The 24,954-nt window shown below is 45.8% G+C and overlaps 1 protein-coding gene across 2 annotated transcripts in view; it reads left to right on the top strand.

Annotated features, from left to right (window-relative positions):
• Window positions 1-24,954, top strand: part of PNPLA7 (patatin like phospholipase domain containing 7) — a 137,265-nt gene that overhangs the window by 20,635 nt on the left and 91,676 nt on the right. For both annotated transcript variants that reach the window (XM_063174394.1, XM_063174395.1), the window contains exons 13-19: window positions 838-930; window positions 5,252-5,352; window positions 8,213-8,359; window positions 13,167-13,244; window positions 14,062-14,267; window positions 21,055-21,186; window positions 24,386-24,509. In XM_063174394.1, the coding sequence (XP_063030464.1) occupies window positions 838-930; window positions 5,252-5,352; window positions 8,213-8,359; window positions 13,167-13,244; window positions 14,062-14,267; window positions 21,055-21,186; window positions 24,386-24,509 (881 nt within the window). The remainder of the gene's footprint in view (window positions 1-837; window positions 931-5,251; window positions 5,353-8,212; window positions 8,360-13,166; window positions 13,245-14,061; window positions 14,268-21,054; window positions 21,187-24,385; window positions 24,510-24,954) is intronic.

Below are 24,954 nucleotides of genomic sequence, written 5' to 3' on the forward strand. Positions count from 1 at the left end.
CTGTGCTGTCCCCTGGGGTCTGCTCACACCCTGGTCATGCCCTGCCAGTCCTGGCATGGAGCCCCACACTGGCATGGGTTGGAAAGGACCTTAAAGCCCATCCAGTGCCACCCCTGCCATGGCAGGGACACCTCCCACTGTCCCAGGCTGCTCCCAGCCCTGCCCAGCCTGGTCTTGGGCACTGCCAGGGATCCAGGGGCAGCCACAGCTGCTCTGTGCCAGGGCTTCACTCCCTTAACAGTAAATTATTTCCTCCCCAAATCCAGTCTAACCCTGCCCTCCTTCAGCTTGAAGCCATTCTCCTGTGTCCTTTCACTACACTTGATCCACTGTTGATATCACTGCTATTGATCAGAGAATTTTTATTTTATCAGAGTAGTTAAGGATTGTCTTAGATTCATTCCAAGTTTGAAGCCTTTGGATAGTCCTTGGCTTCAATGGGGAAATATTACTGTGCTCTCAATGATACTGAGGTATGAAGGAAGGGGGGAAAAATCAGTGACTCCTCATTTTGAATGCAGAGAGGGAGTTGGGAAAATTCAGCTCTCTAGACACCAGCAGAAGAATTGCTGGATATGTGTCTTTGCAGCCCAAAGACTCAGTACTGAAGGTAAAGCCAGGAAAATAGATGGAGTTGAATTTTGCCTCTGCAGATGGAAAAAAAATTAATGGAATCAAAACCAGGAAAAATGTTTAATTTAATATTAAATTTAATGTCCACGTTTCAGAATCTTTAAGTTAGCCTTTAGTAGTGGGTAGTTAAAGGTTCTTATTGTTAGTGAAACTTGCTTTATTAGGGGATACCTTGTGGTTATAACATTTGCTTTTAAATTTCAGACATGTTGAGGATTTCTGGTGCAGAAAACTCTGAGCATGTTTTCAGAAGAAGCCTTTCATCCCCTCCCTATGCAGGCTCTACAGAGGCTTCTAGTAAGTAGTGCTTGGCAAAATTGTGGGCAATATGTAATTTATCTAATCATGGGGGAAGCCACATGATCTCTGGAGTGCTGGGTTAGATAATGTTCCTGTTTATGGTGGATAATCATCTTTCAGCCCTGTTCATGGTACATAATCATCTTGCAGTGTGCTGCTTCCTAACTCATTGGTCAAAAAATTATTTAGTAACAAATGGACTATTATCCCAGAGAGCATTCCCTTGCTGTCATTATCAGCAATGGGGAACATCATTTGGCTACCAAGACCTGCAAATGAGGAGCTTTATTAATTGATATTACTGAAACAAACTGAATTATGATGATAGGCCACCATCTTTCACATAAAAGATGACACACGTTTCTTGCTTGGCTGATTGTCCCAAAAAGCACATTACATTGCTTTGCTGCTTTTAGAGGAATGTTCTTCAGAGAGGATAATAAAGGTGATGGATCATGGGATGCTCTGAGGAGACATTTATGAGGCTGAGCTGCTTTGATGCTGCAGTGTCATTTTAGGGAACTTCAGTTACTCTGCTGTAGGTATTTTCCTCTGGGCCTGGTGTTCAGGGCAGCTTTGTGCTTCAAGGTGGAAAAACTGGAGTTCTTGTGGGAGTCACAGAGCACAGCCATCTGTCTCTGTTAGTTGAGTAATAAATTAACCTCTGCCAGGGAATCCAAGCTCATGCTCAGGCACTGCTAATAGAGAAATGTTTAATCAGTGGAGTAAAGGTGCCCTGGCTACTTCAGAAGATGCTTTTATTGCTCACCTTGGCTATTGAGTGACTTAGGAGAAAGGGACATACTGTGAGTGTTGAAGGGTTTGGAGACAGGAAGAAGGAGGGAGCCCTCAGAGCTTTCCCCAGGGTGAGGTTTGTGTCACTTGTTGCTGCCACACGAAGCTGCTGCTGTGCACAGAGGAGAGCAATGGGGAGTTCCTGCAGTTTTGACACTGGAGGGCTCATTTGTTTCCTCTTCAGTCCTTCTGGGCAAGTGTAAAGGGTCCCACTTAGATTCTTCATGGTTTCCATGTTGCTGTCCAGAGGGGGTGGATGTGATGCAGAAATAGGATTTTGGCTGGGGTGAGCAGATCATCTTTCTAAAGCAGGGAGACAAATTAAGAGAAAATACTGACTTGGCTTGATCTTCACGTGTGTGAGGTTGTTTTACACTGGGAATTACAAAATGCACCAGCAGAATTGATTCAGTGATAAATTAATTAATCCTTGCCCTGAACACAGCCCCTTCCCCAGGTAAATGAGGCAGTTCAGTGAGCTCTGCCTGTGCAGCCCTGAGACATTTCAGTAACAGTCCCTGTGTGTTCTTAGGAGCTTTAATATGGAAGGATCCCTGCAAACCTCTCAGTGGGTATGTCCATTTGTCCTTCCTTTCTCCTTTTATGTGTCATAGAAGTTATGCCAAGGTACACAGAGCTTAGCAGATAGGGAGAGCTAATTTTTACTGACAGAAGCAGCATATCTAATTGGGTAATTATGATTTGCCTCAGTTAACAGAGCTGATTTTTTCTCACTGTTTAGCTTGCACAGAAAGTGTCTTGATGTCTGCAATGAAAAGATCAAGATAGTGCTTGAGATTCTATTCCACTGCTTACTGTGTGTTCAGACTCCATGGAATATTGATCATGTTCGTTATTAATTCAGAGAGGAGAAAATTGTTAGAGTCATAGAAGTGCTGTTATCTCAACATCTCCTTGATTTGCTTGTTGTTAGAATTAATAAACACTGCTAAAAATTGCTTTGGGAGAAAACACTTCTGCCTCAGTTGCTCCTGGGGCTGGCTGTAATCTCTTTGGTTTTTTGTGTAGTTATCTAGCTTGAAGCATAGCAGATGAGGGAATAAATTCTGTCAGCTCAGGCTATTCTGCTTTATAAGTGTAGTAACTTTGGGTGGAGAAAGAGAGAATTAATTCATGGAGGCATCTGGGCTGGGGGACTGAGGAATTAGAAAGCAGAAATAAACCAGCAGGGCCTTTTGGATGTAACAACCTCACCCCTTCATTGTCCCTGGAAGTAAGTCTTCCTAACTCTATTTTTAATTTAAACAGAAGTTGTTTTTTATTGTTCTGGTGTTTTTTCCCTAAGAGTTGGAGCTGTTCTCCCAGAGCCCTGATGTGTGGCACTGGCAGGGAAGGCACCTTCTCTGCACCACCCAACCTGGCCCTGAATGTTTTTGTGTTATTGTTTTTTAACTTATGGGTGTTTCAGTAGATGCTATGGCTGTCAAGTCATTTTATTGCACATCTTGAGATTTAAGATCTTGAAGTCCAACTGCCAGGCAGCACCACCCTGTGTTCAGCACTAAACCCTGTCCCCAGGTGTCACACCCACATGTCCTTTGATCACTTCAGGGCTGGTGGCTCCACCCCTGCCCTGGGCAGCCTGTGCCAGTTTTTTACAACCCTTTCCATGAAAAGATTTGTCTAATATCTATTCTAAACCTCCCCTGGCAGAACTCAAGGCCATTTCCTCAAGATGACATGGAAAGGGTACTCTGAGGTAGATGTGAATATTTGTGGCAGTGAGCTTCTTCCCTTGGCCTGGCTGGGGTGGGAGATAGGAGTCAAACCCTTCAGAAGTAAAAACTGTGCTTTTGAAATTCAGTTTATGGAATTCACCCTTCATGGTAGGGTGGTATTGTCACATGGTCACAGCTCACAATGGTAAATTCTGGTTCCAAAAGCCAAATTCCCAAAGCTTGTGGCAATCCTGGGCAAATTCAAGTGTTTGCCTCTTGAGAGGGACAGGTGGGGAAAGAATTCAGAATTAAAATTTTGAATTTTTTAGGTGACAGAATTTACCACTCGGGAGGGACAATTGCTGTTCCAAAGGGTCCAGCTTATTCCTGAGCAGCAATTTGTACTTAAAAAAGCAAAAGTGTAAGAACAATGTAGTGACTGAAGGTTAAAGGTGTAAGGAAGAAAATGTAAACTTTTCTGAATAGTCTACTTTGGAGATATATTAGGCATAGAAATAAGGTTGAAATTATTATAGCTTTATTTGTTAGGGGAAATTGCAATTTCTGCATGATTCTTAAACTCATCTGTAAATCTTTAGGCTGTGGGAATCCTGTTCAAGGTTTTCAAACAGGAGGAGTTTCCCAGTTATGTTTTCATTATTGATTAACTCAGAGAAGTTCCTGGAAGGTGCATGGGACAGCCAAGGTCTTAATGTAATTAAGATGTATTAAAATTGGGATGTAAGGAATGGAAGTAGCATTGACTTCAAATTCATTAATTAAGTGAGAACTGTAAGGGAGTTTCTTATGTGACTTTCAGCACCACAATTTGGACAAGTTGTAGAAGAGATTTGAAATTTTTAGGGGCAAAATGCTTTGTGTAGAAAGACTTATAGAAGTTGCTGATCATAATTTTCTCCCTATGAAATGGCAATTTATTGGGTGCAAAAAAATTCTTTAGTTTGGTGAAGATATTACTAAGAATAATTTCCTGAAAACAGTGAGGAAAACTTGGTGGATTTGCTGTTATTATTATTATTATTGCTGTTATTGTTATTATTATTTGGTGGATTTACTGCTACTGTTATTATTGTTGTTGTTGTGGTTGTTGTAGCTGTTGTTTTAATAACTGTCTTATATTCTTCCTGTGTCCCTCCCCTTGAGCAGAGCCTGGTTTTAGGGCATAAAAGGTGACCTGGATTGATAAAGGAAGGACAGCTACATCCTGGCACTGTGACTTCCAAGGATGTGGAACTGAATAGAAAATATGTTTAATTTTTCCAGAAAGGCTTTTAAAATAAATAAGATTTCTTCAGCAGATCCCACCTTTTGTACAAACCCATCAACATCTAGGTGGGCAACAGATGAGCTCAGAGGGTGAGCTGCTCTCACCAATGAGGAAATTGGCCCCTGAAACTTAATGTCAACCCTATGAAGGATTTCAAGGATTTGTGGAGTATTGAAAATAAGATGCAGCAGCTGAAATGAACCATCAGCAGCAGCACTTCAGGCAGTTTTGCAGAAAGGCATAAAAAACACCTCAAAGTTTGAAGTTATCAGAGTTCCCTCTCTCCAGTGCTCTGCCAATTCTCAGTGGACAAAAAGCCCCACACAAAACCTCCAAACAATAACTGTACCCTGTACAAAGTGGGTGTGGGAGTTCTGGGATGTGTTGCACACCTGAGTTCCATGGGAGGATTTCAAGTTCCAGGTCAGAAGGAGCTGGGAAATAACCAGAACGTGGAGGTGCCAAGTTGCTCCCTTGGTGTGCTAGCTGCTGTTTGTGAGGAGCTGCAGTGCAGGAGGTGCTCACAGCAGGATTTCTGTGTTGCTTTGTGTTGCAGACAATTCCAGCAGTGCCAAGTCTGACATGGACATGGCCTACGAGAGGGCCCGGGTGCACCTGGCCCCCGAGGACGCCGCCGGCAGCCCCGGCGTGGCCAAGGTGGGTCTGCCCTTCCCAGGGCCCAGCCTGAATCCTGGGGCAGGATCTGCTTTGTGGGATTGGTCAAAAAACTTTTAAAGTGAGTTGGTGTTCTGGTTCCTCTGGGAGCCACTGAGGGAACCCCGGCCTGCCCTGACGCGGTGAACAGCGGGGACAGGGAGGGGGCACTCTCCTTTGCCCTGGGGGCACCAAAGGCAGCCAGGCTGATCCCTGGGGGCACCAAAGCAGCCAGGCTGATCCCTGTGGGCACCAAAGGCAGCCAGGCTGATCCCTGGGGGCACCAAAGGCAGCCAGGCTGATCCCTGGGGGCACCAAAGGCAGCCAGGCTGATCCCTGTGGGCACCAAAGGCAGCCAGGCTGATCCCTGTGGGCACCAAAGGCAGCCAGGCTGATCCCTGTGGGCACCAAAGGCAGCCAGGCTGATCCCTGGGGGCACCAAAGGCAGCCAGGCTGATCCCTGGGGGCACCAAAGGCAGCCAGGCTGATCCCTGGGGGCACCAAAGGCAGCCAGGCTGATCCCTGGGGGCACCAAAGGCAGCCAGGCTGATCCCTGTGGGCACCAAAGGCAGCCAGGCTGATCCCTGTGGGCACCAAAGGCAGCCAGGCTGATCCCTGTGGGCACCAAAGGCAGCCAGGCTGATCCCTGTGGGCACCAAAGGCAGCCAGGCTGATCCCTGTGGGCACCAAAGGCAGCCAGGCTGATCCCTGTGGGCACCAAAGGCAGCCAGGCTGATCCCCATCCCTGGGGGGGTACCAAAGGTGGCCAGGCTGATCCCTGGGGGTACAGAAGGACAGGGGGCAGCCAGGCTGATCCCTGAGGATGTGACAGAGTTCACAGGGACCTTAGGATGAGGGAAGAGATGAGGATCTGACTCCATGTTTCAGAAGGCTTGATTTATTATTTTATTTTATATATTATATTAAAACTGTACTAAAGGAATAGAAGAAAAGGTTTCATCAGAAGGCTGGCTAAGAATAGAAAAGCAAGAATGATAACGAAAGCTTGTGTCTTGGACAGAGAGTCCAAGCCAGCTGTGATTGGCCATTAATTAGAAACAACTCTATGAGACCAATCCCAGATGCACCTGTTGCATTCCACAGCAGCAGATAGTCATTGTTTACATTTTGTTCCTGAGGCCTCCCAGCTTCTCAGGAGGAAAAATCCTAAGGAAAGGATTTTTCAGAAAATATCATGGCTACACTGGGGGTACAGAGGGCAGCCAGGCTGATCCCCAGAGGTACAGAGGGACAGAGGGCAGCCAGGCTGATCACCTGCAGCAGAGGAGATGCTGGAATAACGGTGGAAGATGAAGGGATGGACTCTTAGCAGGGGTTAATCCAAGGTTTATTTCAGGAGTTCCAGGGGAGCCTCTACAATCTCAGGGGGCCTCCTGCCGAGAGCCCCGGGAGAGGTGCCAAGGTTACATTTAAAGGGAGGTGGAAACCTAAAGTAGATAAGATTTTACTAACCAATAACAAAAATTAAGGGATGGATATGGGCGAGTGGACATTTAGGAGAAGGTAAGGAGAAACACTTGGAGGGTTGACCCCTGGCCTCTGGCCAATCACTCCATGTCCTGGACAGAACGTTCTAGATGGAGGGGATGGGATGCTGAGTGACTGAGGGTGGGGGTTTGGGGATGATCTCAGCAAAGGAAAGGGATTACACAAGTAGAGGGAGGGGACACAATTTGGGGTAAACCATTCGGGGAAAATAAGGAGATCCAAAGACAAAACCATTATAAAACATAAAAACACGCTACAGCAAGTTGTAACATTAAGTTCTTGGTCTGCTGCCTGGGATGTGAGCTGCTGGCATCTTCCCATTGTCATAACCATGTAATGAGAGTGGTGCTGGAAAATAAAATAGCTCAAGGCACGTTCCCCAGCAGTCCTGTCCTGTTGGTGATTTGAACATAACCCCCAGCTGGTGATACTTCCTGCCCTTCCTCACCTCATTCTGCCTGCAGTCATGTAAAGGTTTTCTTCCTGCCCGCAAAACACTGCCCTTGTGGCTCTCTGTGAGTTGGGATATTTGGATTTACAGAATGGTTTGGGTTGGAAGGCACCTCTGAAGCCCAGCTGATCCAGTCCTCCTACCGTGGCCAGGGACACCTTCTCTGCACCACCCAACCTGGCCTTGAATGTTTTTGTGTCATTGTTTTTTAACTTACAGGTGTTTCAGTAGATGTTAGTGGCCATCAAGTCATTTTATTGCACATTTTGAGATTCCCTTGGTGAGCAATGGGAAGCCACTGCTGCAGCTTTTTATGTATTTTCTTCCCCTGACTCATGAAATGGATTATTTGGATTTGTCAGACCATGCTCTATTTGTGAGAGGACCTTTACAACAAGGAATGAAAACCTTGTATCAGCTGTAGGTTTCCAGTCATTATTTATCAATCTGTTTTTATTTTTGTGGTCTGCTTTTTACAAATACTGACCAGGAAGTCAAGAGCACAAAACCCCTCTTGATTTATAAACCTGCACCTTAAAATGTGGAATGAAAATATTGCTCACTGTGACCTTGACAGGCATTTTATCTTTTCCTCCATCTTTGTGTAGAGGGTTGGTAAAGTTTTAGTTTCATCAAGCTGGCAGCAGCCCAGTTTGTGAAGTCTCTCATTCCTTCCCTTCCACAAGCTGTGATGAGTAACTTTGTTTGATTCAAGTGTCAGGCTGTGCAGAAAAATGCAGGGATAATGAAGTTAGGAAGCTGTTGCTTTTTTGGAAACCTAGATTTCTTTTTTTTCAGACCACCAGTTGTGGTGGGTAGAGAATGCAGAGGATAAAGGCCAGTTTTGGTAGGTGCCAGTTTTGATGTTTAACCTGATCCTTGATGTGTTCCTTCTCTTTGCAGTCGATATTGAAGAAGACAGTGACAGTGACAGAAACTCCTTCAGCAGTTTTCCATTACAGTGCTGTGCAGGACTCCTGTAACAGCAAACACATTGATGCCATCGTGGAAACAGCAAAGAGAGACCTCTCAGCCCTGATGAAACTTGATGTGAGTTATTGCAAGGGGAACTGCCTTTGCTTTGCTTTTCATTTCATTCTGCCAGGAACTGAAAAGTGGATTTGTCTCCTCAGTGTGCTGGAGATGGGCTGGATGTTTTACTCAACAGCCTGTTTAGGTCATTAGAGGGGTTGAAATAAATTTGAATTATTCTGCCATTTCAAGAGACCAGACTGGAATGCAGAGCATGAATCTCCCCTCTCTGTGCAAGCAGCACATGTGCAATTCCTGCCCCCTCATGAGTGTGGGAAGTTATCTAAAAGTCCAGGTGATTGCTGAACCCATGAATCATGGTGGCACTGCATCCTAGGGAGGTGTTTGGGTTTGGAATTGTCCCTGTGCTTTCCTGGGGGCATGGCAGCATCTCCCAGCTGGGTCCTGTGCCCATGGCAGGGGCAGTGCCTGATCCCTGCTGAGCTCAGCCCCTTGGTTGTCAGGACCCAGAACATCCCTCAGTCTGTCCTGAGCAGCCAGGACCCTGCCAGGGGGCTCAGAGCCCAAAATGCCCCTGTGTGGTTTTGCTTATGACCCGTGGAGCAAATTACCAACCTTAGATGAAGATCTGCAAGCCACGACAAATTAAGCAGAATGATAGTGAAGTTATCACAAAGTGAAAAAGATTTTGGGGTTTTTAGAATGGGGGTTCAGGAGGCAAGATGGAGGGATCTGGGTGTGTCCAGCCTTTCTCCTTCTTCTTCTTGGCCTCCATCTTCTGCTGTGATGGTGGCACTTTTAGATTGGTTTAGAGTAGGAGCTCACTGTCTGACATAGGTGATAAGTATTGGAAAATAATTGTAAATATTGTACATGTAGTTTTTAGTATAAAAAGATAACACCACCCTGGGGGCAGGCAGAGTGCCTGAACTGTCTTGCTGAGCAGACCTCAGCTAGACAGGAGAAAGAATTTTATAGATAAGGAGCAATAAACAACCTCGAGACTGAGAAATGAAGAGCCCTGACTCCTTCTTCAAGTGCCAGGCTGGGAAAAGAGACTTTCCAGCTCTTCTTGGGGTCACTCTGACAAGCTAGAGGCCCAGACACTTGGTGGTGTAAGAAGGATTGAAAATTGTTCTCATCATTCCAGCTGCATTTCGTTACAGAGGTGTGTCTGTTCGTGTGGATGCTCAGACAGTTTGGGAAAGCTCAGCATCTGTCTCAGTCAGCCACAGACAGCCCTGGTTTGTTCCAGCCTGTTCTGCAATAATTCCTGTCTGCTGCTGCTGCCAGGGGCTGGGCACAGCTGCTGCACCTCCTCCTGCCTTCAGAGCTGTCAGCAAACAACACCAGCTAGAATTTAAAAGATTTTACTTCTAGATTTTAGCATTCCTTCCTGACTTCCAAAATTATTCCCCTTGCAGCTTCAAAATCCCTGTCAGGGTCTTTCAGCTCCCAGTTGTGAGGCTGGAGGTGCCTGTTCCCCATCCTCACTGGTCTGAGGTCTCTCAGGCTGCAGGAGCCTTACCTGCCTCATTATGTTCATTTTCAGGGTTTTTCAGGCATTCATATCCTCATGAAAGGCTGCAGATTATTTTAGAATAAATTATTGTTGCAGAAGGAGTAAGACTTCATCTGTTCTGTTCTTGAGCCAACTATCAGATCATAAGCAAAATGCCAAGATTACTGAAGCTCCTTATTACAGCACTTTTCTTTTAGTCTAGAATAAATTTCTCAGTAATTACCAAGTAGCAGTTCAGAGATAAAGTTGATTTCAACAGTATCCTTAAAATGCAGCTCCTAATAGGCAGAATTTATAACATAAAGATCTAAATACTGCTGAAATAAAGTAGGATTTTCAAGCACTGTAGTTTTTCACAAGCAAATGAAATTCTGTTGGGATGTGGCCAAATGTCAAAAATTGAAATCTCAATTTTTTTCCCAGGTAGTAATACAAAAGTTGATTCTTCTACAAGAAATGCAAGAATAATCTTACTGTGTACAAAGTATTTGTGTTCAATGCTGCTCTGCTTACATGAAAGGAAATGAATTCTTGTAAGGTCTTCTCTTAAAAAATAAGATGGAAGCATTTTAAATTGTTATTTTTCAGAGCACCCAATCAGAGTGAATAAAATTGAGGTGTTTTGATGACAGCTGGTAGCTTTGGGGTTTTTTGATTGTTTAGTTGAGGTTTTTTTATGTGACAGAGAGAGAGGATAAATGTCTCTAGAAAGAGAGGCATTATTTCAAATAGCCTTTAGGTATCTGACATCAGAATTAAAATTTTCTTTTTTTTTTTTTCTTTTGTTTTAAGTGACTTGAATTCCTTGGATCTCTGTCATGAATGGTTTTCAATCTCCTACAGTTTTTGTGTGTTTTCAGCTTTATCTATGATGAGGAGGGTTAAGCAGTGTTGCTGGCATCTCTTCTTTGTGAATTACAAGGGAATTTCCTTTGGCAAAAATATTATTTGTCCCAGTTAATTATTGCTGTATTTAACTTGTTTATAACTGGTTTGTGTTTTCACTTCCTACCATAAACTCCTGCTAATTTGTCACCTAGAAATAACCTTTGTTGCTTCTTAAATTTGCTATTGTAAGCAACTTTGTTGAGTTTCCTGCTGCAATCATGTATCGCAGTCATGTATCACATTGCTGGGAAATGGAGCTTTTTGGGGTAATTTTTTTGTTATTTTCCCTCCCTGGGGGGCTCAGTGCAGATTTTACCCTAAACCCTGTGGCTGTGCAGTGCTGAATTGGGGTTTGCAGGTCTCAGCCATGTGAGAGAGACAGGATGGTTTTCATTTGTCATTTCTTTTCTTGGTTCGTGGGGCAGAGATTGCCCAGCAAAGGAGGAGTCCAAGCTCTGCCTGAGGTCACTCAGTCCCTGCCATGCCCGAGGCACAATCAGATGCTGCCAAGTCATTTCTGGCAGGTTTTTGGCTGAGCTGCTTTAAAGATCTCCAATGCTGAGGCTCTCACAGCCCTGAGTACAATCTATCCCAGTACTTAAGTAGTCTTAGACATGAAGAAAATCTTGGCAGCAATTTTTTATTTTTTGAGCTGATGCAGCCTGAAAATGCTCTTGATAAGCAGAGCTCATGGAGGAGCCTGAATTCCCCTGCTGAGAGGCACTTTCAGAGTTACAACTTTGGCTTTGAGAATAGATAATACTATACAACCATAAATGTCTAAATATAGAAAAAACATTATAGAAATTAGTTGAGTTGCTGTTGCTGAACTGAAATATTTTGACAGGTGCTTGTCAGGTTCTCTGCATTGGATATGTTCCCATGAAACAGATTGGCTTTAATAAAACTATTTTTGATGAAAATATGTTCTTTTTATCAGCAGTAGGTGTAAAGAATAATTGTGATTATTTCACTTGCACTATTTCTTTTCACCCCAAAATAGAACAATTCCAGCCTGGCAGAACAATTACACTGGTGGAGTGTTTACATCTCTGCTGTGCTGGTTTCCTGCTGGAATGGACTTGATGGCTGGGGTCACGTTGTGCTCTGCTCTTGTGCTCAATTGGTTCTCCTGTGAGTGCAGCTTTAGTGCTTCTGCCTCTGAGGCACAGGCAAGCACCCAGGGAGGCTGTGAGAGCCAGAACTGCTTCAGCCTGACCTGTGCACTCATAACTGAGCCTTGCTTTGTGCCCCAGCCCCTTCAGGGTGCTGATAAAATGCTGAATTTCTGAGTGGTTTATAAGAAGGCTGGAGAGGGACTGAGGGCATGGAGTGACAGGGCAAGGAGGAATGGCTTTAAGCTGAAGGAGGGCAGGCTGACATTGAATATTAGGAAGAAATTCTTTATTTGAAGCATGGTGAGACCCTGGCACAGGGTGCCCAGAGCAGCTGTGGCTGCCCCTGGATCCCTGGCAGTGCCCAAGGCCAGGCTGGACATTGGGGTTTGGGGCACCTGCGACAGTGGAAAATGTCCCTGCCATGACTGGATGAGCTTTAAGGTCCCTTTGAAACCAAGCCAGTCTGTGACTGTGTGATTTGTTGGGTTGAGTGAAGGTTATGCCAAAGCAAAGGTGGCCTGAAGCATTAGGGTTTGATCCTGGCTGCACACAGGACCCCAGATTGTGTGGGCAGTTCTTTGAGATGGAAGGAAAAGTCTCTCTGTGCCTGTTTGGGTGTCTGTTATGCACTCAGGATTGTGGTGATAAAAGCAATGTTTGGATCAAAGGAAATTTTAGGCTCAGCCAGCTCATCTCCTTGGCATTGCAAGGGATTGGGGTCCAAACTGAGGGTGGCTTTTGGGAAGATCTTTCCTTCCATGTGCTTTTCAGTTGGGAGTGAAATTCCCACTGTTGTGTGCCTGAGCACAGGAGCTGATGAGCTTGGGGAAGCTTTTGTTGGACAGTGTGTGTGAAAATGAGCTCTGACTGTGTGCCCAGGGCTGGGCTGGGACACAGCCAGTGCTGGATTATCCTGTCCTGGTACTCCCTGATACAGAGAATCTCCTCTAGTTTCACCTTCCTTTGAAAGTAACTTTATGTTTGATGGTTTTCATGCCAGCTGATACAAATCTTTTTTCATTAAAGACCCTTTAAAGAGTCTGGGGGGGGAAATTGATGAATGGAAAATCCTTAAGAATCCAAATGTGATCAATTCAAATAGATCAATTAAATCACACCTTAATGAATCAATTAAATCACACCTTTTTTCCTCTTCTGGAAGAAATATTGGGTGGGTAGAGAATTATAAAAATAGGTGCCATATTTTAAAGAGATACAAGTACTTGTAAAATAGTCTTAACTGTTGTTCTTACTTTATTTGGGTGGTTCCTCACATTCTGGCACCTTTACCTGTGCACAGAGCAGTAAATTTTCCCTCCACCCTTTTCTTCTCCAGAATCCTGCCCTGCTGAATGGCAAAGTGACACTGCACCAGGTCACTGCTGGCACTGTGCTGTCCAGGCAGGGAGATCAGGTGAGTCTGCTCACTCTGTGCCCCTCCAGGAGGTGTTTATACACATTTATGGAAATAAAACATTCCCACCCGTCCCTTCCCAAGCCACCCCTTCTGGAGGTGAAGCCCCCCATCTCTGGGCCCTCCTGCTGACAGGACAGGGCTGCAGCACAGCCAGGGTGGGGCTCTGGGTGTTGTCAGCTCTGATGGACCTCGTGGGAAGGTGTGGGGTCATCCTTCATCTTCCTCGGGAGCTCTGGGGACTGGGAAGCCTCTCAACCCTGCACTTTGGGCTTTTATGATGCCATCAGTGGCAGTAAAGCCCTCATAGAAAACCAATCCAGCATTATTTGTTGATAGCAAAGTGTGTTTAGGATATAACAAGCTTCATTTATAATAATCCTGTATAAATAGAGGAGCTTATGCAAAGCAGATGATGGGCAGCTGCAGTTGCACTGCTGGGCTCTGCCCTGCTGACCTGCCATGCCCCTCATCCTGCAGCTGTGATTCCCCATTATCTCCTCCTCTCCCAGTTCTGTTGTTATTCCTTGATATCTCAGGATGCAGCCTTCATTTTTCACAACCACCCAAAGAGAAATGCATTTTTCAATATTGTGCCTGCTTAGTTTTAAATATTCATACCCTGCTTTTAATAATTCACTATTGTATCTTATTTTACCACCTAATTGTTCAAAAGCTATAGGGGAGCTTTCTGGGAAACAGATTGGTCATGATAGCTCTGTCACTGGGATAATTGCTTTGAAAATCTGGCGGGGGGGGGATTTTAATTGAGATATTTTTTTAATTTTGTTTTATTTTTCCCTCCCATTTGCTCCAGGATGTCAATGTCTGCTTTGTGGTCTCTGGGATGCTCCATGTGTACCAGAGGAAGATTGACTCTGAGGAGGACACCTGCCTCTTCATCACCCACCCTGGGGAGCTGGTGGGGCAGCTGGCTGTGCTCACTGGGGAGCCCCTCATCTTCACCATCAAGGCCAACAGAGACTGCAGCTTCCTCTCCATCTCCAAATCCCATTTCTATGAGTGAGTTCTGCCATTCAAACATACGTAGGTCTGGGATTTTTAAAGTATTTTTTAGAATTTTTGTTACTGTATTGAACAAAGGAGCAGGGGAGTGACTGTCCCTCTGTGCTGGGTGCTGGTGAGGGGCCACTCATCAAATCCTGGGGTTAATTTTGGGCCACTCAGTGCAAGAAGGACATGGAGGGTCTGGAGCCCCAGGAGGGGCTGAGGGAGCTGGGCAGGGGCTCAGCCTGGAGCAAAGGAGGCTCAGGGGGCCCTTGTGGCTCTGCACAGCTCCTGACAGGAGGGGACAGTGGGACAGGTCAGGCTCTGCTCCCAGGATCAGGGACAGAAGCAGAGGGAATGGCCAGGGGAAGTTCAAGTTGGATTTTTGGAATAATTTATTCACTGGAAGAATAGTTGGACATCTCAAGAGGCTGCTCTGGCAGTGTGGAGTCACTATCCCTGGAGGTGCTCCAAAAAACGTGTGAACACCCAAGATGTGGCACTTTGTGATTAGGTTTAGTGGGCCTGGAGGCATTCAGTTAAAGCTTGGACCTGATGACCTTGGAGGTCTTTTCCAATAGTAGTGATGCCATGGATTTAATCCCAGTGTTGGATGTTTGTGCTGCTGCAGGTGCATCCCACAGCAAACCATGTTTTTATGGGGTGGGTATAGGAGTGTGGTCCCTCTCTCAGGTGGTTTAACTCCAGCAAGGAGCAATTCAGGGAACGTGACAATATTAAATGGCTTAGAGAAAAATCTTTGTTCAAGGCCTATAGAGCACTTAACCCAGTGGGGTGGGAATTATGGCCCAAGTTTCTCATATCCTTCATAATTCAAATGAAAAAATCTGCCCAGAGCCTGCACTTTGCTTGGTTAATTGCTGCTTTGGCCAAGCCCTTTGTCTTGGATTAATTATTCCTTTTTGCTGGAAAACCTCCCCAGTTCTGTTCCCAGACAGAGCCAGGGAGTTGAGTGTGTTATGAGTGATTGTTGTGGGTGTAACTGTGGGGTTTTAATGCTCACTTATAGAACAGGTTAGAGAATAATTCCCCTACAAGACAGGTTCCTTCCTGGACCTTGGAAGTAGCACCTGATTTGGGATTTAATGCTTAAAAGGAAATACAGGTAATTAAAAATGCAATATGATGGCTGTGGTTAGCCTTGTTGCCAATAATAATGATTAATGCCCTTGATTTATTCTGTGATCTTGTCATTTAGAGTTAGAATTAGTTCACAGACATCATTTGTGTCTAATGCACAATCTCCTTTTCCAGCTTCTGGAATGTTCCATGAGTCCTGAGTTACACAGAGCACTTCTGGGGGTTTGTTGTGTTTTGTTGGCCACTGTGATGTCCATCTCTGCACAACCTCCTCCTTTCTAAACAATTGTTGTTATTTGTGTTCCTGACCAGCTCTGTCCCAGCATCCTCACTGTGGGATTTTGGTTTTCCCACCCCAGGCAGAGGCTGTGGAGCTGAACCTGCTGTGCTCAGCAGGTGCTGCTTGATGAGCTGTGTTCTTCCCAGGCTCTGAGGTGCTTGTCAATTCTTTGGCCTAATTTTTGAGAGATGCTTCCCACTTGTGCCATTCCATGTGGTTCCAGGCTATTTCTCCTAAACAGCCACTTTTTCTCTCTGTCTTTTCCTGCTGTTGTTTTCCTGCTTGTTTCTGGTTTCAGATTTCATTTTGTTGTCTCAGCCAGCCTGGCAGATTCCACCTATTCCTCTTTTTTTTTTTTTTTTTTCCCTTGTTTTTTTGCTACTCAGGACTGGATTCTTTCTCTTTTACTGAAGCTCATTTTCCTGAGATTTTTCTTCTCTCTCAAGAACTGAATTACCTCCTGTTAATTCCAGATTATCTTTCTGCTCCCATTAACCCCTTACCAGTCAGGGATCAAGACCCATAAATCTATCACCTCATCATTATTTTTGGGTCCTTTCCAAATCTTTCTTTTTCTCCTTTAAAGTCGATTATCTGTTCTCTCAATTTTACAAGCTCTGTGATATTCCAGCATTTCATCTTCACAATTTGTCCTGAAGCCCAGGCTTTATGGCACTTCTGGGCCCATATTTAAAAGTGACATTGGACAAGGGCTTTGAAAAGCATCAGGTTTCTTCTGGTGCTTCATTTTTGCTTTGAATTTATGAGAAAGAAAAACTTGTTAATAAAATAGGATGTAGTTCTTTTTGTCATTTTAATGTAAATTCTATGTTCATAGTTCCACAATGTTCAGCTTTCTCCTTTGCCTGGAATCTCAGAGGAATTATTTTTATCTTAATTTGTTCATTTTTTCTCTTAGCTTACAGACTAGGTGAAATTTGACAAAAACTCCTGTTATTCTCCAAAATTTCATTCTTCTTTTCCTGCCACATGTGTTTCCTCTTTTCCTCTGTGGAACACTCTGTGTTTTTTCTCAATAATTAATGAGAGGGTGAAGCAGAAAGGGCTCAGTGGTTGTCATGAGGCAAAGAGCACAGCAATGGAAGGATCTTGGGGTGGAGAGTTGAGTGTTGGATTAAATCTTTCCCATGAAACTCGAGGGCAGTGGAATTTCTCCTTTTTTGTGCTGCTGGCTGTAGATGCAGAGTGCAGGCCCAGGGGTGGCACAAGCTGGTGGTGCTGAATCCAGGGCTGATTCCATGGAATGTGCCTGCAGTGCTCTCAGTGTGCTGCTCCTGGAATCAGGAATCAAGTTGTCACCAGGATCTCCTGGGGGAATAAATTCAGGATCTGTGCTACCAGTGGCCCTCTCACATTTTCTGCTTCTGTAAATTTCACACTTCAGAGGTTTCATCATATGCACTTGCCAGAGAAGCAGGAAAGCTTTGATTTTTATTTGGTCTTGCCAGCTAAGCTGAAAATCCCATTGCAGCCACATCCCCAAGAATATCTGCAGAAGCTCCAGACTTTCACAGAAACTGCTTAGCCCTTATTGTTACACTTGGGGAGCTTTCTAGTAAAGAATCCTCAAAGTCCCTTCAGAAACCTCTGTAGTGCAGAGCTTTGGATTTTAATTTTCCCAGTACCTGTGCCAAACAGGAGATCAGGGATGTAAATGCCCACGTGAGAGGAAGGAAACTGGGCTGATAATGGGGGAAAAAAACCTCTTTTCTCTTCTCCTGCATAAGGGTGGGTCTCACCTTCTGTGTTAATTCTCTTGTGGAAGCTGCATGGAGCTGAGGGACATGAGAGATCTCCAGGTGGAAATAATGAAGCTGTTAGTTTGTATTTTGGATGCATTAAGTATTAAGATACATATTATGAGGGAGGAAAAGAGTAAATGGCTTTTATTGATGACAGCAGACAGCCTGTGTGGGAGGAGACTTTGAGGGCTAAATAAGCATGTGGAGTAAAACCAATGAGCTAAACCATCCAGGAGTTTTTAGGGGCTTTATTTAACTTTTGAATCTGCTGAGAAGGATAGGGCTGGGTGTTTTCCATGTGTCTGTTGGTATCTTGGTTGGGATGGCATAGAAAAATCAGGGCCAGAGAAGAGGGTCAGGAGAGAAAAGCTGTCCTGCTTTTTGGTAATGGTGTTTGTTGCTGGATCTTTATGTGTTGTAAATGTAAGAGCAAGTGTTCAGTTTAATTTACCATGGAGACATTCAAGTGCAGGTGTGTGAGTAGGGCGAGTTCAACATGAAATAGGGATATGTGCCTGTGGATCTCTGCTCTTTCAATTCCAGGGCTTTTGACTGAAGTTTTAGGCTCCATTATTGCAGAAGCATGAATTGGAGCTCTGGGTGAGGAGAGCATTACTGCCCCACAGTCCCTGCAGCTCTGGGGCTCTGGCTGCAGCAGTGGCACCAAGGAGGGACAGTTCTGGTGTTGGAGAGACTCCAGGGCAGGTTCTGTGCCCCACGCAGGCACTGCAGAGCTCCTGGGGAGTCTGCTTGTGTTGTCAGTCATGGACTGTGGATCTCTGCTTGGGCTTTCTGTGATTCTGCAGGGTTGCAGTGGTCCAGAAGAGCTGTAATCCAGTTAGGGAACAAGGAGTGGCAGTGCTCCTTCCACACCTTTCTCTCTTCCTCAGCTATTTAGGGTGAGATTAGATCCACAGTTGACATGATTTGTGCTCAGAGAGAACACAAAAAGGAGATTTTCTTACCAATCTGGCACCTTCCTTGTGAAGGGAACATGGATGTAAAAAACTGAACAACGATCCTCAGGAGGTTTCAGGTGAAGGGTGAAGTAATCTTCAGTCTAAAAAGAAGGAGAAATTGGATATTCCTGGCATTCCTGCAGCTGGAGCAGCCCTGAGAGGGTGCTGGGGGTGAGAGCTGGAGCTGCCCCAGCCCTGAGCCCCCCTGAGTCCTGGGCTGAGCCCAGCGTGGGCAGCAGGGCAGGGGGATTGTGCCCTGTGCCTGTGCCCAGGTGAGACCCCACCTGCAGAGCTGCCCCAGCCCTGGCCCAGCACAGGGAGGAGCTGGAGCTGCTGCAGAGACCCAGAGGAGGCTCCAGGGGGATCAGGGGATGGAGCAGCTCTGCTGGGAGGAGAGGCTGGGACAGCTGGGATTGTGCACCTGGAGAGGAGAAGCTTTGGGGGGACCTCAGGGTGGCCTGGCAAGAATCATGGAGAGAATTTACAGGGGTCTGGAGTGCCAGGACACAGGGAATGGCTCCCACTGCCAGAGGGCAGGGCTGGATGGGATATTGGGAATTGGGAATTGTTCCCTGGCAGGGTGGGCAGGCCCTGGCACAGGGTGCCCAGAGCAGCTGGGGCTGCCCCTGGATCCCTGGCAGTGCCCAAGGCCAGGCTGGGCACTGGGGCTTGGAGGACCCTGCTTGTCCATGAGCAGGTTTCCTGCAGCTCCCTCACCTTTCTGTGTGCATTTCTCATGCTGGGGCTGCAGACTCAAATTGACTTCTTTGTGAGATGTTATTTCTCTTTTGTGAAATAACTATTTTTTAGTAGTCTGCCCTTGATGCTGCACAGGGAAGACAAGCTGCCCTAACAGGCAGAACAGCCTGACATGTGTGTGATCCATTCACCCCTGGGAGTGCTTCAGGAGGTATTTGAGTGCTCACTCCCACACTGACAGGGTGAAGCAAGCTTCAGTCTAAAAAGAAGGAGAAATTAGACATTCCTGAGCAATTCCCAGGTGTCTGTGAGATTTTTGCTAGGCCTCACAGTCACTGTGGAGTTTGAGGTTGTCCTGGCACAACCTTCTCAGTTTTTCAGTTTGAGGAACATACTGAATTATATGGTGTCTTTATTATTAGAGACTTTTAAGCATGACTAAAAACATTCAGTGTGAAGATGGGGAGCTTTAATAGAAGATATTTCAGCTCTTTGTGGTCTTTGCAAGAGGGAAAAGGGAATATTTGAAATGCAGAGCAGGTGTTTTATTTTTAAGCACCTCAGACTTTACATATAAAAAGATTCTGATGTGATATGTGGGGGAAACTGAGCACGAGCAAAGGACTGAGATGGGCAGAGCAGCAGGGAGGGAAGATGCTGAGGACAGGATGAACATTTTCCTGAGTCAGGAGGGACCTGTGCGAGGGGAAATGAGGCGAGTGGCTCATACACAACAGTGTCACAGACATCTTTTATGAAAAATCCTTTCCTGAGGATTTTTCCTCCTGAGAAGCTGGGAGGCCTCAGGAACAAAATGTAAACAATGGTTATCTGCTGCTGTGGAATGCAACAGGTGCATCTGGGATTGGTCTCATGTGGTTGTTTCTAATTAATGGCCAATCACACTCTGCTGGCTCCGACAGAGAGTCCAAGACACAAACCTTTGCTATCATTCCTTCCTATTCTATTCTTAGCCAGCCTTCTGATGAAATCCTTTCTTCTATTCTTTTAGTGTAGTTTTAATGTAATATATATAATAAAATAATAAATCAAGCCTTCTGAAATGTGGAGTCAGATCCTCATCTCTTCCCTCATCCTGAGACCCCTGTGAGCACGGTCACACAGGAGCTCACATGGCTCCTGCCCATCCTGCTGCACTGGGAGAGGGAATTGGGGCAGACAGCAGGACTGGCATCCTGCTCTAGGACAGTGCCAGCTCTCAGTGCCATTTATTTGGGCTGGGTTGAAGCTGGGCAGCCCCTGTTTGGTCAGAGTGCCTGGTGAGAGTGGTGGTGGCAGGGCTGGGAATTCCTGCCCAGCTGCTCTGGGATGTGGTGCCCGTGGGTCTCGGGTTTTGGTTGGTAATTGCTGCCCCAGATGTGCAGAGTGTCTCTGCTTCAGCCCATGCAGCTGAGGAACGAGTCTGGACTCTTCACTTTTCGGTCTTGAGGTCGTTTATTAATTCTTATCTGTAAAATTTTTTTTCTGCCCAGCTGAGATCTGCTCAGCAGGGCAGCCACAGGCACTCTGTGCTGTCCTTTTATACTGCAAACTACATATAACATATTTACACTGAATTCCCAATACCCATCACCTGTGTTAGACAGTGAGCTTCTACTCTAAACCAATCCCAAAGTGCCAACATCACTGCAGAAAATGGAGAACAAGAAGAAGGAGAAAGGCTGGACATGCCCAGATTCCTCCATCTTGTCCCCATAACCCCCATACCAAAAATCCTAAAATCTACATTTTCACCCTGTGATCATTTTGTTATTAGACCATACAAACCTGTGTGACTTTCAGGTCCTCATACAAAGCTGGTAACTTGCTCCAGGGGTCACAATCAAATCCCCAGGTGTTCTGGGCTGTGTGCAAGGGTCTCTGAGCCCCCTGACGGGGTCCTCAGCAACTCTGGACATCCAAAGGGATGCACTGAGCTCTGACATGTGGGCTGCTGTTCCTGTTGGGGGAGGCTCAGTAACTCTTTGTTTTTTCCTCAGGATAATGAGGGAGCAGCCCAGTGTGGTGCTGGGGGTGGCCCACAGTGTTGTGAAGAGAATGTCCCCCTTTGTCAGGCAGATTGACTTCGCCCTGGACTGGATGGAGGTGGAGGCTGGACGAGCTGTTTACAGGTGAGATGTGGACAAAATTGTGTGTTTGTTGAAATTTTCCTGCTTCATGAGCTGTGCTCCCTTGGGGATGTGTAAATTGAGAACCTCAGGCTGTATTTATCAACCATTCCATTTGTTTTATTTGTTTGCCTATTTTGAGATTATTTTCTTTCTGCAGTCCCTTCAACATTGCTTCAATCTCTTGTCTCTACATGTTGCTAAATTATTTTATACTATTCCTCATATTTTCTGTTGTTTTGGCAAGCTTTTTAAGTGATACAATTGATTAAGACACAGTTCCATGTTCTGGTGGTAGTTTCTGCATTGTTGAGGGTGCAAAGATCTATTGCTCAGAGGTTTTCAGCCTTTCTGAAACAAACAGCCAAACTCAAAGGTAATTCAGTTAGGCTTATTCAGCAGTAAATTGAAAATAGGAATTTTGTGTTTAAGGGGCAAAAGTTACCTTGGGAAAACTTATTTTTATGGATATGTACTAGGATGCAATTGAGCTGTTATGTGGTTGCTGCAGTGGTGGGAGAGTAACAGTTTAATTAGAACATGATCTGTATAATTGTAATTTTCATAACCATACCAGCAGCACCAATGCCAATGGAAGTTTTGGATTACTCTGTGCATCAAAACACTCCTAGCTGTCAATATCTTGTTAAAATCTTCTGGAATTCCTTGCATTTGTTTAACTCTACCACCAGAAGTGTGACATTCCCAGCAGCACTCCTAATTGTGCCAGCAAAAAAGTTCTTGGTGGAGAAAGGTGTGTGCACCAAATCTGGAGCCACTTGGGGGTCTTGCTCTTTGACCTGCAGAATTTCCTCTGCTCATCCACGTTGAGCTTGCAGTGGGAAGGAGCTCCTGAGTAGCAGCAATGAGCCTGTGCTGTCCCCTGGGGCCTGCTCACACCCTGGTCATGCCCTGCCAGTCCTGGCATGGAGCCCCACACTGCCCTGGCTTGGAAAGGACCTTAAAGCCCATCCAGGGACACCTCCCACTGCCCCAGGCTGCTCCCAGCCCTGCCCAGCCTGGCCTTGGGCACTGCCAGGGATCCAGGGGCAGCCACAGCTGCTCTGGGCACCCTGTGCCAGGGCCTGCCCACCCTGCCAGGGAACAATTCCCAATTCCCAATATCCCATCCAGCCCTGCCCTCTGGCAGTGTGAAACCATTCCCCCTCATCCTGTCACTCCTTATCTCAGCTCCCTGTGCACAGCCTGTGCATTTACACATTAAACCCATTTCCAGTCACCTTTTAACAAGTTCTTGCTTCATTTCTCATTTACTCATTAGATATCAATTAAACACTTCCCTGCATCTTCCACGCCAGGCAAAGAAAAACCACCAACTTATCCAAAACCTCCACATGTATTTGCTGAACAGGGACTCTATCAAAAGGATGACCCCTGTGCAGGGAGAAATTATGCACTTGACTCCATCTTACCAGAAAGCTAATGAATTACTTTATTATACTATATTATTCTATATTATATTGCACTATATAACATTACATCTAAACTGAATCTGCCAAGCACTCCACTGCACACCATTGCACAGAGTCCTGTGAGTGGCAGCCAACAGTCCCAACACACACACACACACACTTGGCCCTTGTCCTGGTTTAGGGCAAATTTGGGAGAAAACCTCCAAAGGGGGCTCCTCTAGAAAGCAAACCCACATGGCTTCTCCCAGCAACTGGTTTGGGAAGAATTCCTCAGAGAGAAGTGGAAAGAACCTGTTTATTGAACAGGCACAGCACCCCCAGCACACAGAATGAACAATACCAGCTGACACCACTCTGTCACCACTCTGAAAAAGATGACAAATTCACAAAGTCTCTCTTGGGGGTTGTCGCTCTGTTCTCAGTCCCTCCTGTGCTGGGGCAGCTGCTGCAGCCACAAGGTGCAAACTCTCGGTATTCCCAGGGCCCAGTCTGGAGCAGGCTTGAGTAGGTCCAAAAAAGGGAAAGGAGAAACAGTCCAGGAAGAAATTTGGACTGCTTAGCTAAACTAACTAATGAGCAGAAGCAAGAGCAAAGCAAAAAGCAAAAGCAGCACCATGCACTGCCCTGTCTCTGTGTCCCACCAGCCATGGGGGAGCAGCTGATAACAAAACCAAAACAAAACTTTCACTCTTCAGAGCCAGTCTTGAAGGCACAGAACATGATATCCAGCATAAACAGAACACAGGAATGGGGATACAAACATCATAACGTCACCCTAGGACAGCCCTGATTGGCCAAGGAAACAAAACACCATCACTCTGGGTAAACAATCTCCACATTGCATTCTACTTTGGCACAACACAGGCACAGCAAATGAGATAAGAATTGTTTTCCATTTCTCTGAAGTTCATAGAATGTGAAACCCAGAAATATTCTTGGGAAGAATTGTGATTTTCTTTGTGAAGAGAAATGTGACGCCATTCCTGGATGCTGGTGGTTGTTGTTCTCCCTGCAGGCAGGGGACAAGTGTGACTGTGCCATTCCTTGATGCTGGTTGGTTGTCCCTGCAGGCAGGGAGATGTTGGAGAAGATGAAACAGGAAAGCCTTATAAATATAATTGCCTGGCTAAAGATTTTGAGAATATAGAAACTATAAGCGAGATTGAAATGAAAGCAAGCTTTGAGATCCCTCAGTTACTGAACAACTGGAAAACAATGGTGTGGCCAGCTGAAGGTGATCCCCTTTGGATGGAACAACACCCTGTGCTTGCAGACAGGCCCAAGGCTCAGAGCAGACCCTACAGCTTGGCAGAAGGGGCCAAAGAGGAGTTTGTAGGGTTTAAAATGTAACACAGTATGGTAATGTAATGATTCTTATAGGCTGTGTGTAAATGCTGTAGGATTTGTATCTTGTACTAGATTGATTAGTGAGAATTAGAATATTCAACACAGAAGAAGATTTATTGTATTGTAACGGGAACCTCACTGTTACGCTTTTACTCTCTCACCCTCTTACCCTCTCTCCCCCTCTCTTCTCTCATTCCTGCTCTGAGCTGTGTTTGGCAGCTCCCAGCAGGGCCCTGCACCCAGGCCCTTTGCAATGAACCCCAAATTCCAGACCTGGCTCCAGAGATCTCTGCTCACCATCCATCCCCACCATCCTACCCCCTGACGCTCCTACAGGGAGACAATTCAGCCTGTGCCATCCCTTGATGCTGTTGTTGTTCAGCCTGTGCCATCCCTTGATGCTGTTGTTGTTGTCCCTGCAGGCAGGGGGACAAGTCAGACTGCACGTACATCGTGCTGAACGGCCGCCTGCGCTCCGTGCTGCGCATGGACGACGGCAAGAAGCACCTGACCGGGGAGTACGGCCGGGGGGACCTCATCGGAGTGGTGAGAGGGGCCTGGCCCTGGGAAATGGGGTTTGCTCCCTGCCAGACACGCTCAGTGCTGCTCCCATCCCTCAGGCAGCTTTAGGGCTTCCAAAGTTGAAAATATGGGAGGCTTCTTTCAGACGGGGAGGTTTTTGTAGCGTTTGGCGAATGGGGTTGAAAAGAAAGACAAACCCAAAAAAGGTTGTGTTTTCATTCCTGCCCAGTGCTCTTCTGTGCCATGGGTTACTTTCCTCCCCTTTCCTATTCCAGCCTGTTAAATTAGGGCTGGAATAATTGCAGGAATGTGCCCTAACTGGGGATTTGAATAAATTCGGTGCCACAGAAGGAGCCAGTTCGGATGAGCCTCACCCTGGAAGTGAGTGGTCCAACCTCCTCAGAGTTAGCAGAGCTGACTTTGAAGCTTTGTCAGGTTTTTCAGGGAATGTGTAATTATTATAGCTATT

This window comes from Melospiza melodia, chromosome 22 (assembly GCF_035770615.1).
Source record: "Melospiza melodia melodia isolate bMelMel2 chromosome 22, bMelMel2.pri, whole genome shotgun sequence".
Lineage (NCBI taxonomy): Eukaryota > Metazoa > Chordata > Aves > Passeriformes > Passerellidae > Melospiza > Melospiza melodia.